Source organism: Papaver somniferum, unplaced genomic scaffold (assembly GCF_003573695.1).
Source record: "Papaver somniferum cultivar HN1 unplaced genomic scaffold, ASM357369v1 unplaced-scaffold_81, whole genome shotgun sequence".
NCBI classification, from domain to species: Eukaryota; Viridiplantae; Streptophyta; class Magnoliopsida; order Ranunculales; family Papaveraceae; genus Papaver; species Papaver somniferum.
In genome coordinates this window covers 1,840,681-1,854,011 of record NW_020651082.1, presented here as the reverse complement: position 1 = coordinate 1,854,011, position 13,331 = coordinate 1,840,681, and the positions used below count along the sequence as shown (strand labels likewise).

The window sequence follows — 13,331 nt, the reverse complement described above, 5'->3', positions numbered from 1 at the left end:
CAACATGAATTGAAAACTTTTTTGCATTGTCATTACTAGTAGGGTCAATAGCTGAAGGAAAACTTTAAAAGTTGTAAATGCAACCAGCTTCAATATAAAGCCGTCAAATCTTATAAGTTAGCATCAATCCGACTTTAGCTCAGTTGGTAGAGCGGAGGACTGTAGTGGTTTGCAGCTTCATCCTTAGGTCACTGGTTCGAATCCGGTAAGTCGGAATATTTTTCTCTTTTTTTGTGGTATTTTTAGCATAACAAAAGGACATTTTAGTAATTGACAATGTCAACCATCTCTTTTCTTTTCTCTACGAATATACCCTTCCTGTAAAAATATCTACCAACATCTCTCTCTCTCTCTTCATTTTTCTCCTTCTTCTTCTTCATTGCCGGCGATCTCTAAAGTGAGGAAAGATGCAGGGATTTATGAGTGTAAGTAGTAAAGTTGGTGATTTAGAAGAAGGAACATTATATCCAGGGATCAGTTATGGTGAAAGTGAATTGAGATGGGGTTTTATTCAGAAAGTTTATGGAATTCTATCTGCTCAGATCCTCCTTACTACTTTCATCTCATCTATTACTGTTACCTATGCTCCTCTCAATGAACTCCTTAGAGGAAATTCTGGAATCTTGTTTCTCTTCGCCATCTTGCCTTTCATCTGTAAGTAAAAGTTTCCCTTTCTCTCTGGATTTCTTGATTTTGGATGAATTCGATTGCGAAATTAACGGATCTTGAATTAGTTTGAATGGATTTGGTGTCTAATGATAGTTCTGTATAGATTTGTTATTGTTATTTGATTTTAGTTTTGTCGGTTTGAGTCGGTGTGTAAGATGATTTTGATATTTGTTGGTCGGAGAATTTATGATTACAAGTCTTTTGGATGCCCTAGGTTATTAGATGGAATTGGATTGTTGTCATGATCATATCTTACATGCTTGGAGGCTCCTGGTTGGTGCGTGGTGTTGGAAGTTTTTTTCATGATTTGGAGTTTGTTGTGAAACTTCTCTAGGATACACACGCTTAGGCTTGCTTGTTGTATCAACACAATGAACACATTTCCATGGAATACTTGTGCCCGACTCAAGAGGTTCTCATTGACTGACCCAAGCTGCTGCTCGTCCTGTTTAGCTGGGATATTAATTGGTTTATTGCTATGGTTCCCTGTCACTGAATGATTTGGCCTTTGGTGATTGAAATTTGGCTCCTGATTTTACTGCAATGATATATATGCCTTGCCCCAACACGAAGATGAAAACATTATTGGTGTATGTCTGTTGTTGGAGGTTTTGTATTGCTGCTGTTTCTTAATCCTTAGGCATCTTGCTGATTAATTGTTTGTAATGTTCGTTATGTCTGCAATTAAATTTTTGCTTACTAATAACCTTGACAATTAATGCAGTGATGGTGCCATTGTATATCTATCAACAGAAACATCCATTGAACTTTGTATTCCTTGGGCTCTTTACTGCATGTTTGAGTGTAACTGTCTCAGTTGCATGTGCAAACACAGATGGTTAGTACAGTTGAATATTCGTGTCCCATGCTTAAATTTTTAATTATCATTGGAAGGTTTTAATCCATTAACCTTACCAATTCCGATTATCTACTGGAACTATTGCTGTACTGGTAACTTTTAAAGGCGAGTCTCATTCTTTTATTTTGTATGTTTACAGGAAGAATCGTACTCCAAGCACTCGTTTTGACATCAGCTGTGGTTTGTTCGTTGACTGGATACACTTTCTGGGCTGCTAAGAAGGGCAAGGACTTCAGCTATCTAGGACCCATATTGTTTACCTGTCTCATGGTTCTTATCCTAACTGGATTCATGCAGGTCAGTTTTCTCATTTTATTACTCAGATTGTCTGCATACATGAAGCTGCCTTAGATTTGCTTATCTGAAAGACTTTCCCAAAAGATCAAATGCTTATTACCTAGACTGTCTGCATACATGAAGCTGCCTTAGATTTGCTTATCTGAAAGACTTTCCCAAAAGATCAAATGCTTTTGAAAAATCGAGTTAGCTCACTTGTTTGTAGTATACACATGTTTTATTGTTAAACGTAGTATCAAGATCTAAGACATCGTTTGAGAGACACAAAAATGATTATATGACCTATGATCTACCTTCAGGGTTTTATCTTGAAACAACTTAAATGAGTTTTCTGTTTTTATTTGTGGAATGTTTTGAATCTCTTGTTTTCGAATTTCAAAATATATCTACCTAATGCCACCACGGGATTACTTAATATTTGTTGGCATTTCATGTTCTATATGTTGTAATATAAAGATTATAAACACATGTGTCAGAGTCTGTCTGTCTGTCATGTGCTAATTTTGTTTTGTTTGCTTATGCAAACAGATGTTCTTCCCACTTGGTCCAACTTCAGTTGCCATCTATGGTGGTTTGAGTGCTATGGTTTTCTCTGCCTATATTGTTTACGACACAGACAACTTGATTAAGCGTTTCACATATGATGAATACATATGGGCATCAGTCGTTCTATATCTTGACATCCTCAACTTGTTCCTCTCCATCTTACGGGTCTTGAGAGGCATGCAATCTGAGTAGGTACCAGGTAGTTTCTTACTTCGCTGGAGCAGAGGATATGACTGTTCGTCTTCTAGGTATTACAGCAGTTATTACTACTACTACTACGACGACGACGACTAAACTACTCTCGCATTGTTGTAAGTAATTAAGATGACACCAAAACCATGCTTTACATATATAATATTTTGTTTTTGGTTCAAGTGTGAATGTTTAAAATTTCAAGAAAAGAACTCAAATTGTGATCCTAATATGATGAAAGATATGTCTCAAATTGACAAGTTCAAACTGTGTACGGTCTGTTCAAGCTTTTTGGTTACATTGTCACTAAAGAACTTGGATTATGTTCTTTAGTTAATATGGGAAATGATGTATCTGAATATGGGAAAGAAAGTAACTAAAGGGAAATGATGTTCGTCAACCGTATGTTCTTATATCTGAAAATTTTCTTCAGTTATGGTTGGTATCGAGCATTTGGTTACCAACCGTAACTGAGTTACGGTTCGTATCGAGCATTTAGTTACCAACGTAACTGGTTTTACAATTGGGTTTTTTCCCAAATTTAACCAGTTACGGTTGGTAGTTCATCTTTTATGAACCATGACTATGAATTACGGTTGGTTACGAGCGAAATGCCAACCGTAATTAGCTCTGAAAATGTAAGAAATTGAATTTTTTTTACGTATTTGAGCAACAAAAAGCTAGTTGGGACTAATTTAGAAGTATACCTGGTCATTTTCAGGCATTGGGTTTTCATTTTGTTGGTTAATTTCTTCAATTGATTGAGATTGACCTTCACTTTGGGTTAAAATTTCTCTACCATCTCCAAACTTTTTTTTCTTCAAAAAACTCTATAATCTAATTTTTCTTTCATTTTGAGTTAATATAAGTGAATTTAATCATTAACATTAAATTTGATTATCATCACTAAACTAGGTTATCAATTATGAGGGTTATTTTGTCATTTCCAGTATTTTTTATAACGGACACCTTGAATGATCATGTAATGACCTTTTCTTATCCTATTAGAATGTCGCCCCTGTAATAAGCTTGTACAAAATAGCTCCTCTTTGTTGAATTCTTTGGCTGAGAATGTTGGCCGTATCAGCAACTGCCACCTATGCTTCAAAAGAAATTTATAACAAAAAAAACAACTGCAAGGTGTGAGAAGGAAGGGTAGTTCTCTTTTTAAGTGTTGCTTCTGATGAGACAACCAACGAAGATTGAAATGATGACCTGGATCTCCCTGCGTTTTTGTTGGATCTCCTTGCGTTTTTGTTGGATCATTTGTTTCTGCCCAACTTAGCTTCATCTTGCCCTGGAATTTTGCGACCCGATGACTAAATCTGAATTACCATTGACGAGTGTTGCATACATTTTAAAGGATAAGCAGATACTTCTCTTCGGTCCACTACAGTGTGGCATATGTTGCGTCACCCCTACAGGCGTGAAAGCCCTTTCCGAAAAAGAAAAAGTAACCTCAATCCAAGGGAACGGTGTTATGTCACTTGTTAGTTGTTTTTTTTTTAAGCAAAAGATGAATGTATTAAAAAAAATATCAGTTACATGAATGTGGCAATTCTGTAAGAAGCTGATCTCAACTGGAAAAAAACTAGACCAAATACATGTTAGTCCATCTACTCTAGCTAATTTAGGGAGGATGTGAGCTATTTTATTCCTCTTTTTTGGAATGTGATAACATTTCCAAGAATTGTTTCTACTAAAAAAGATTTGAAATCTTTAATATATTGAGTAGGCACCAGCTTATAGGAAAATTCTTCACAGATGCATCAACCACCGTCTTTGCGTCAAGTTCAAAATACACCTTCTCTAGAATGAGAGAATGCGCTCATTTAACAGCCTCCCGCAGTCCCATATATTCAGCCTCCTCAGCACTCCTTATGCCTTTTAGTTGGATACATTTTGCTGCCTGCCGTGAACCTGCACAGTTTCGAATGATTAGTCTTATACCCCTAAGGTATTTAAAAAAGATCCATCGCAGTTAATAGTCACAAAATAGAGGGAGGAGGTATCCAATGAGTTATTCTACGACAACATCTGTTATTTCTAGGTAAAGTTTTATTCCACTGTAATGAATGATCTTCGATGAAGCTTTTGCACTTTTTGATAGACTTGTCTGGTTGAGGAAAGATGTTCTGAAAGACCTTGTCACACCTATCGGACCATAAACACCAAGTTGTAATGGCTCTTTTAAAAATTTCCTCAACAATGATCTTTTTAACATGCAGTTCGTCAAACCAGGTAGCAATCCATTCTGCAAAAGAATTATTACCACTTAAAGACCAACCAAACATTGCAAACCAAACCATTCTAGGGAGACTACAATCTCTTAGAAGATGAGCAGGTGTTTCTTGTGTCTGTTCACACTTCACAGTACGGACAAATATCAGCAACTCCAGGTACCTTCAAGCTGAGGACATCTCTTGTAGAGATAAGATTAAAAGTAGCCTTCCACGAGAAATTTCGAATCCTGGGCAGCAGCGGTAATTTCCATAAGGTTTTATATTTTTTTACCATTCTATATCCTACTGAATCAAAACCATGTTCTTCTTCATACATCTTACGATAAGAGGATTTTTCAATGAAGGAGTCATTTCTCTCTAGCAGCCAAACTAATATGTCTTCTTAACTAACATGAATTGAGATACTCAATATGTATCTTTTTTTCTTCATAATTAGTAGTAAAACACCAAGGTGATCAAATTTGGAGTACAATAACTCCGTTCAAATTATGGGATCCATTAAAATTCCATATTAAACAAAATTGATATAAAAATCCCAAATTTTTAAAAATTGATACAAAAACTTCAAACAAAATTGTTTTCATCAAATTCTATGAAGAAACCAAATTTGGCTTCAACTTATTTTTGCCTATTTTTTACCAAATTTTTGGTGGTACTGTTTCTGGTTAGCGGTGGTGTTGGTTGGTGGTGGTGCTTTTTATGGTGATGGTAGTGCTAGTATTTGTTGGTGGATGTGGTGTTGGTTGCTAATAGTGGTAGTAAGTGGTGGCAATGATGGTTATGAAGTTGATGATGATAGATAGTGCTAGTTGGTGGGAATGGTGGTGCTGGTATATATTGATGGTGGATATGGTGGTGGTGTTTGGTGATGGTAATGGTGGTGATGATGATGGTGTTGCTAGTTGGTGATGGTAGGATGGTGGAGGTGATACTGTTTGTCATATTACCGTTGATTAGTAATGGTGTTACTGGTTGGTGGTGGATAGTGACACATTTGGGGTTATAATTCACGGCCCGTATTTTCTTTTGATGGATTAGTACATTGGTTAGTTAGTGATCCATTAATATTACTAACAATTACAGAGTATAAGGTCCAGGGATCGAACTCCTAGATCCTCTAAGGGAGGGAGCACGAGCATCGTCAGGCCATTTGATGGTTCTCATTCCTTAAATTGTTAACTGAGTATAAGATCTAGGGTTCGAATTCCTACCTCCTTTAAGGGAGGGAGCATGAGCATCATCAGGTCACTTGATGGTTCTCATTCCTTAACTTGTTAACTATTTAAGGGATGGTGTAAACATATTGTATACCATAGTTATTGCATTTGAGAAACACTTAAAGTAAGTTATTTTATCCACTAAGCTAAAAAATACTTGAATACACTACTCTGAATTCAAGGATTAGTAACTAGAAGTCGCAACAGCTTAGCCTCTATTGCGAATTTCAGTTGCGAAAATTTTGCAACAGATTAACTCAGTTACAAACTTGCAACTATATGACTTTGTTACAATTAGCAACAGATTGGAGATGTACGCGTGCGACTCGTGAGTGTGACTACCCACACTTTCAAGCTAACTCGGTTTCAGCCCATTCAGATAGTCAGCTTCAAAACTGACTCAGGTTTAGCCTATCTCATTCTCTGTCTTATCCTCTTTCGAACAGAAATATCTCTCTCTCTCTCTCTCTCTCTCTCTCTCTCTCTCTCTCTCTGGTTCTCTTCACTCTTCTCTCGTTCTCTTCTCTCATGTCTGAAATTCGAATGATTTAGCGATTTCAGAGATCTCAAATCCCAAATCAAGCCGACCAATTCATTTTCCGACTTAGGGTTGTTAGGTTAACGTATGAAAGTTGTTTTAGGGTTCGGTTTCTCTTCTCTAGTCTCTAAAAACTCTGCACAAAGAAGAAAAAAGCCCTGAACTTCTCATTTCCTTTAAGTGTAATGAAGTGTTTCGCTTGATTTCATCTTATGTTTGATTTTTGATTCTGGATTTAATTGAATCTGATTTTGTGTGAAACCCATTTTCTGTTAGGTTAACAAGAAAATGCTAATAGTACTAGAGTTTTTGATTTGAGAGATCATGAAGAGGAACAAGGCTTTCCTTGTCAAAGAGTTTGCAAATAGAAATCGGGTGGTTCCGATCTGTAAAGAACCTAATAATTTCTACAACGTTAACTCCTTCAAACACTCTGGTAAAAAAAAAATCAACACAATTGGTCTTCTACTTTTGAGTTATGATTTGGGTTTGTTGTGATTTTGTTGGGTTAGATTAGGATTTTGGTAATGATTGTTGTTGGTGATTTGGGGTATATTATAGGGTTAGCGAATGCAAAGACAGTTCCAATTCAAGCTGGAAATGATTCGGGTATTTTTCTTGCAACTACTAATTTTGGTACATATATCATGTTTCTAGCCAGGATTCATTCTATATAATATATTAAAGTTTAAACATTCAGTTCAATGTTAACAACTTAAGCATAATTGTTGTCATTAGGTGGCTTTCAGTTTTAAGTTTGTTCTTTGATTGTATCTTTTTTTTATGTTCAAGGTCATTGTTAGGTTTTTGTTTTTTTCCCTTGTGAGAAGCTTAGTTTCAGTTCTCTTTTGAGTTTTTTCATGGAGGCAATGCTCTTTTACAGGTTTTGTTGCATCTCATTGTTCACAGGCATATAGGTGAGAGCTGATGATGTTGCGGTCACAGTTTGAGATGCTGGTATGCTTTAATAATTTTGTAATGGTTTCAAAGAGATTAGTGAATTAGACAAATTAAGATCCCGTGGTTAGTTTTTGATTGTTTGAAAATTCTGATGAATTCCTTGTTACAAGTTTTCAGTTTGTTGAACTTGAATCTAGATCTATGGTGTTGTAAAGTGCACAAATTCGGTTATGTTTTTAAAAAGTATCTGTCCTTGCAAACCAAATTTCCTTGTGCTTGAATTGAAATGCCTTACTGATATTTGACATTGAACAGAAAATTTGAAGCTCTCTGGGTTGTTTTACTTTAGCTTATTTAATGTTGAACATATCAGGTCCAGTCGTGGTTGCCGACGGAAGGGCAGGGGTTGCTACGAACCTGTTTAATGAACCCACAGGGTACTTTTGTATACTTGATTTTTCCTTAATAAAGAAATTGAGTGTATAATTTATCCCAACTTACGAGTTCTGATTTATTGCATCCTTTTTCTGAGGAGTTAGAACCTGAAATCTCGGGAAACATTTTTGACAAACTGGAAGCATCGTACAGCTTAAAGGTATTCTCCTTCGAGTTCGTATCATGTTTCTTTCCGACCTAAGTTATGTTTCATCATACTTTTCCAGTGAGATATGAATTATTCTAGTTTGTAGTTTGTTATTTCTAGTTTCTGACCTAACTTGTTGATATTCGCTAGAAACAACACCAGTTTGCAGTTTGTCATGTTTATATGGTTTGAATGTGGACGGTAGTCAACCAATAAATGATGTAATCTTTTCAGTCACTCGGACTCAAGTCTTGATTGCAACTAATATGTAGCTTAAGTATGTGAATAGATATTTTAAGAGATGTCACTGCCTAGAGACTATGAAGCCTGATGTATGAGTCTATAGTATGTTTCCACTTCCAATTGATGTTGACATAAAATTTTGTAGGGTAACTTGCCTGTCAATCTATTACCAGTAACTTATCCGAGCCAAAGTCATACACAAGCTTTCAGCACACAGGATGATTTTCCCAAGACTGTTACGAGGAAATTTAGTCAGGGATCATCTCCCGCGAGCATGGATTTTCATCCCATTCAATAAACTCTACTTTTGGGTCAGCTTGTTTGAGTTCTATATGCTTTTTTTCTTCTACCTTTAGACTTTTATTTTTCTTCATGATCCATTTTAATTAGTAGAATGCCTTATCCCTTCTTTCCATTATGTTAACTTACTTTTTTTTTTTGTTATTTCCATGCTTCAGTTGGTACCAGTGTTGGAGACATTGTATTGTGGGAAGCTGGTTCATGCGAGAGGTTGTTAATCATATGCAGTGTTATCTTCGAAGCTAAATAACTTCCTTGTCCTTATCTATAATGCATGCCAGGAATTTCCGTTTCGAATGTGGCCTCTGTTTGTGAAGCTGAATTTTTTGTGTTGTTGTTGCCTCTCCTTTACAGGCTGCATCTGGGACAAAAGGTGGTTCAAGTGGTTCTCCAGTAGTGGATTGGCAAGGAAGAGCAGTGGCCTTAAATCCAGGAAACAAATCATCAAGTGCTTCAACATTTTTCCTTCCATTAGAGAGAGTGAGTATTTATCTACCATGTTAGACTAAATATAGTGTTGTCATGTTTCAGTTTTCCGGCAGATGTAACTTAGTTGGCTGCTTGTCCCTCTTGAACTATTTCTGGCTTGTTATATAAAGATGCCTATCATATTCTTATGGCTATGTTATTGGATTATCTACTAGACATGAACTATAAGCATTTTATTATGCACGAGGGGAGTATATGTAGTAGATCCCACCTTAAGAACTTTATTTTCTATTTGAAATAAAATGAAAGCCTGGAGAGTCTATGTTGGTGTTTTGTTGTTGATGCTACTATTGATAAGAGGCTTCAAATGTCTTGTATTATTAGTAGAGGTGTTACAGATAACTTCCATTACTATGTTATAAATTTTTCTTCGGGCATTTTTTTCACAGGTTGTGAGGGCGTTAAGGTTTATTCAAAAGAGTAAAGACTCATCTGGAAGTGGATGGGAGGATGTAACTATTCCTCGTGGTACCCTCCAGGTTAGTTTGTGCAACTTCAATTTTGGGTTCCTTCTTAGTGAAAATCTGATATTGAATAGCGCATGGTTGTGGGATCAATTAACATTCTGTTTGGTTCAATGAAATTATTTTTCAACATGTCGTTCTTTCCCATTGAAACCTATTTTGCTCACTTTTTTTACCTGGAGGAGTATGTTTTACATGAGATTGTTTTGGATTTGACCACTTTCCTTTTTGACATCTTCAATCTTACTCCCGGCTCGAAATTTTAATGTTTGCCTAAAAAAAAACATCTATCAGCTAGCTTTATTTTGTGTATTAGTGCCTTATAAATCTTACTTTAGCTCAATTTACTTCAGTGGAAGGCTTTGAACTTACTTAACATGTAATGCAAGTTTCGGCCACAAACTTATGTCATGCTCGGTTATAATGTCAAGTTTTTGTTTGGTGATTGTGCTCTAGGTTCAAGACTTACATTCTATAACTCCAAACTTCTTCTTGGAAGTAAGTGGTGCAGTTATCCAGTCTCTTTCCTACCAACAGGTGAGTTTTAGTTGGATTTTTTTTCTTGTACTCTTAATTTTGCATGATATAAGCTTACTGGGATCATATAAAAATGCACCTCATAAGAAATTTTGACGACCACTTTTTGCGGTGAGAAACTTACAGAAGTTCTCTCAGCACCCCATATTTAGTTGCAAGATCACAAATGTGCTGTCAACTTTTGTATGTGGTGGCAGGTTTACAAGTTACTAACAACCTTATTCCTAGATTATATTATGTTGAATCTACAGGGTACTGACTTCAAGAAGCCTAATTCCTAAGGCGTCCATACAATTTAAGTCAGTTAATATACGAGGTCATTATCAGATGTCACTACTTCAATTATATAATTATCTAAGAAGTTTGTAAATGAAGATTTTAAACTTTCAATATCATGTAAATGCATAAGTGATTCAGGAGCTCACATATGTAATTGAGTAAGGCCCGGGCAATTATTTTCTGAGTTTTTTATATGGAGCGTTGCATCATGGTGACATATCACGAAAATGACGTCCTAGTTGTACGACAAGTTATTCCTAATTATATGCAGTGTTATCTTCGAAGCTAACTAACTTCCTTGTTCTTATTCATAATGCAGTCCAGAAATTTCCGTTTCAAATGTGGCCTGGTGTATGTTGCTGAACCCGGGTAAGTCTGCACTAAGTTAGTTGTAAGATATCCATTCTTCCCTTGTGCTATTTTTTACTCTTTTTTAAATTTCTTTTTACTTTTTTCTTTCCCTTCAAAGGTCTGGTAAACAAATAATTCTACTATTAAACTTCTAATTATTTGTATAATGTTGTATAAATTACCAACAGAGCTGCATCATAGCATATTTCTATTATTGTTTCCAACTGATGACTCAGCTGTTAAACTGCAAATTCCAGGTACATGCTTTCTAGATCAGCTGTTCCTCACCATGCCATCATAAAGAAATTTGCAGGGAAAGAGATACCATAGTTGGATGACCTAATACTAGTGATATCTGATGAGCTGTCTAGGGGTGCTCGAGTCCCTTTGGAATACATAAACTACGTGGACCGCCATCGCAACAAGGTACATATTGTAGTTACATAATGATGCGTGTTTGTACACCAGTTGACCGCAACTTTTTTCGGTCTCTAACCTAATCTGTTGCGCATGCAAGAATTTAAGTAATAAATCCACTAGATGGAAATTTGTTGATTGGAAGTACTTTCCCATCTCTATAATAGTATTCAGTAACGAAGTGACTACTGAATCTCACTTTATCCAGTAATGGTTCCCTGTGTTTGCATATATGTGTCGGTCACTTTATAGATTAGGTGCACTCATAACACTTTTTCGGAACTGGTGTTATTTATTGTATATCATTCTCATAAAATGGGTTTGGTTGTTGACAAAAATACGGTAAATGTATATGTTTCAGATGTGATGCTCTTATTTGGTTTGGTTATTTAGAATTGACGATATTTTTGAATTGCGTTCTAGGAATTGGAGAAGGAACATACTGCGGAAGGTGTATAAGCAGCTGGAAGCTTTGTGGATCTTGAAGGCTACAAGTAGTTGGGAGGAAATCTCATATTGATGAAGTATGGATGATTCCTTTGTATAGTTGGGAGGGAATCTCATCTGGAAACTGGAGTACAACACTCCCTCCCTGCTCACTAGTATGTTTCTCTACTAATATTTCTTTATTTCGCTGTTACTTGTCATTATTTGAAGGCAAACCAATTTAGGAAATGACTCTATGTTTTCCTAGTTGCATCCTTTCTCATTCCTTATAAACTGAAGAGTGAACCCATGTATGCCTCTCTTTTTGAATTGGAAGATTTCTTTGTTCAATAATAGAAAATTATGTGGTGTAGAAACTTATGCATGTATGTTTTGCCTCTGAAAGCTGAGCATTTCAGTAACTTGCAGGGGAACTCTGCTTTAAACAGAATTTGTTACAGGGAACCCTTATTTTGACCTGGTTTTGACCGGTCAATTTGTCATAGGGAACCCTTATTTTGAGCTGTTTTTGACCGGTCAAACATGGTTTTGACCAGTCAAACATGGTTTTGACCAGTCAAAACCGCTAGTTTTTTGGTGCTACAAAATTTTCGCAATTGCAATGATCTGTTACGATATTCCGGTTTCGCAACTGTTGCGACCTCCTAATTTCGCAACTGTTTAAAAACTGTTGCGAGAAATTTACGTTGCAACAGTTAAAACTGTTGCGACCGGAAATTCGCAACTTCCTATGAGCCGTTGCGAAAACAATGCAACAACGATTTTCGTAACTGTGCGCAACTGTTGCACCCCGCTTTGCAACTGAACTCTTCCGTTACAAATCGCTAAAACTGGTGTAGTGATAATTGTTTTGTTTATTTAGTTGTATTTATTATTTCTTACGAAGCACAGAAAAGGCTACATACCCCGCTCTTTACTTATATTACGATCAATCAAGTTCTGGTATAAACAACAACAAATAAATCGTCGACGATTCAGAGTAACATTTTGATCGGCAATGATTAATACACCGCAGATCTATTCGACGTCCACTACCATCTATTACTATAGTGCAAGTATAATTTGGTACTCCCTCCGTTTCACTATTAGATGATCTATTTGGTTCAAAATTTTGTCCCACTATTAGCTGACCTATTTCATTATATAAGGGGATATTTCTAAAATCATCCTTTCTATTGATTATCGTTTGTATAAAAATATGTATAATTTGGTATTCATGTTTATATTCTTTACGTAGGTGTTTTAAAATACCTTAAAATAGTACAAAGTTTACGAAAATACATGGTACCGTTTGTGAGATAAATCATTTTTAAATTTGACAAGTTATTATCCATAAGTTTATAATTGTAAAAAATATCTCAGAATACTCATTTCCATTGGTTGTCTTAAGAATTGTGCAAACTTCAACTAGGTCATCTAATAATGGAACGGAGGGAGTACATTTCTTGCTACTACTTCAACACCTATGTAACCACGAGCATCATCCATTAGTTAATGTTTATAGATGAAATATTATCGTGCACATGGGCAATAAGGATTTCAAGTGGGACTAAAAAGAATTTTCCCTTTAAAATCTTGGAAGAGCATCGTTTTTGACCAAAAAAATTTAAGTAAACAAACTTGAACCCCTAATAGTTATGCATTACACTAAGACATTATTCTAGCATGTTTAGCCTTCTTTTAGGGTGTAAACTGCTTAAAATCAACAATCACACTAGAAAAACCTTTGAGAATTATTTGAGGGCATACATGAATCTTTG

General features: G+C 35.8%; 2 protein-coding genes and 1 non-coding gene across 8 annotated transcripts; all 3 read left to right on the top strand.

Moving 5' to 3' along the window:
• The first annotated feature begins 128 nt into the window (after positions 1-128).
• TRNAY-GUA lies at positions 129-215 on the top strand. Its single transcript is given in 2 exon segments — positions 129-165; positions 180-215. It is a non-coding gene; the product is annotated as a tRNA-Tyr (tRNA).
• A 108-nt stretch (positions 216-323) lies between these two features.
• On the top strand, positions 324-2,905 carry LOC113345504 (BI1-like protein). Its single transcript, XM_026589272.1, has 4 exons — positions 324-654; positions 1,394-1,507; positions 1,668-1,825; positions 2,354-2,905. The coding sequence occupies exons 1-4, from the start codon at positions 408-410 to the stop codon at positions 2,561-2,563; spliced, it is 729 nt and encodes a 242-aa protein (XP_026445057.1). The 5' UTR covers positions 324-407; the 3' UTR covers positions 2,564-2,905.
• Positions 2,906-6,520: 3,615 nt separating this feature from the next.
• LOC113345580 (protease Do-like 7) lies at positions 6,521-11,881 on the top strand. Of its 6 annotated transcripts, XM_026589347.1 has the most exons (14): positions 6,521-6,743; positions 6,838-6,997; positions 7,123-7,170; positions 7,445-7,518; positions 7,835-7,898; positions 8,001-8,056; positions 8,433-8,598; positions 8,746-8,797; positions 8,942-9,067; positions 9,466-9,555; positions 9,997-10,077; positions 10,676-10,725; positions 10,965-11,133; positions 11,548-11,881. In XM_026589347.1, exons 8-13 carry the CDS (start codon positions 8,789-8,791, stop codon positions 11,035-11,037), a joined length of 429 nt encoding a protein of 142 aa, XP_026445132.1. In that variant the 5' UTR covers positions 6,521-6,743; positions 6,838-6,997; positions 7,123-7,170; positions 7,445-7,518; positions 7,835-7,898; positions 8,001-8,056; positions 8,433-8,598; positions 8,746-8,788; the 3' UTR covers positions 11,038-11,133; positions 11,548-11,881. The 6 variants fall into 6 exon arrangements, with proteins under 6 accessions (XP_026445132.1, XP_026445134.1, XP_026445136.1 ...); XM_026589349.1 differs by having other exon boundaries at positions 6,521-6,997; positions 7,471-7,518; XM_026589351.1 differs by having other exon boundaries at positions 6,521-6,997; positions 7,445-7,478.
• The last annotated feature ends 1,450 nt before the right edge of the window (positions 11,882-13,331 follow it).

Coding starts and splice junctions, on each gene's coding strand:
- LOC113345580 (XM_026589347.1), top strand. Junction 9,068..9,465: donor TTTTCCTTCCATTAGAGAGA/GTGAGTATTTAT, acceptor TTTTTTTCACAG/GTTGTGAGGGCGTTAAGGTT. Junction 10,726..10,964: donor GTGTATGTTGCTGAACCCGG/GTAAGTCTGCAC, acceptor TGCAAATTCCAG/GTACATGCTTTCTAGATCAG.
- LOC113345504 (XM_026589272.1), top strand. CDS start 408: ATGCAGGGATTTATGAGTGTAAGTAGTAAAGTTGGTGATTTAGAAGAA. Junction 655..1,393: donor CGCCATCTTGCCTTTCATCT/GTAAGTAAAAGT, acceptor CAATTAATGCAG/TGATGGTGCCATTGTATATC. Junction 1,508..1,667: donor TGCATGTGCAAACACAGATG/GTTAGTACAGTT, acceptor GTATGTTTACAG/GAAGAATCGTACTCCAAGCA.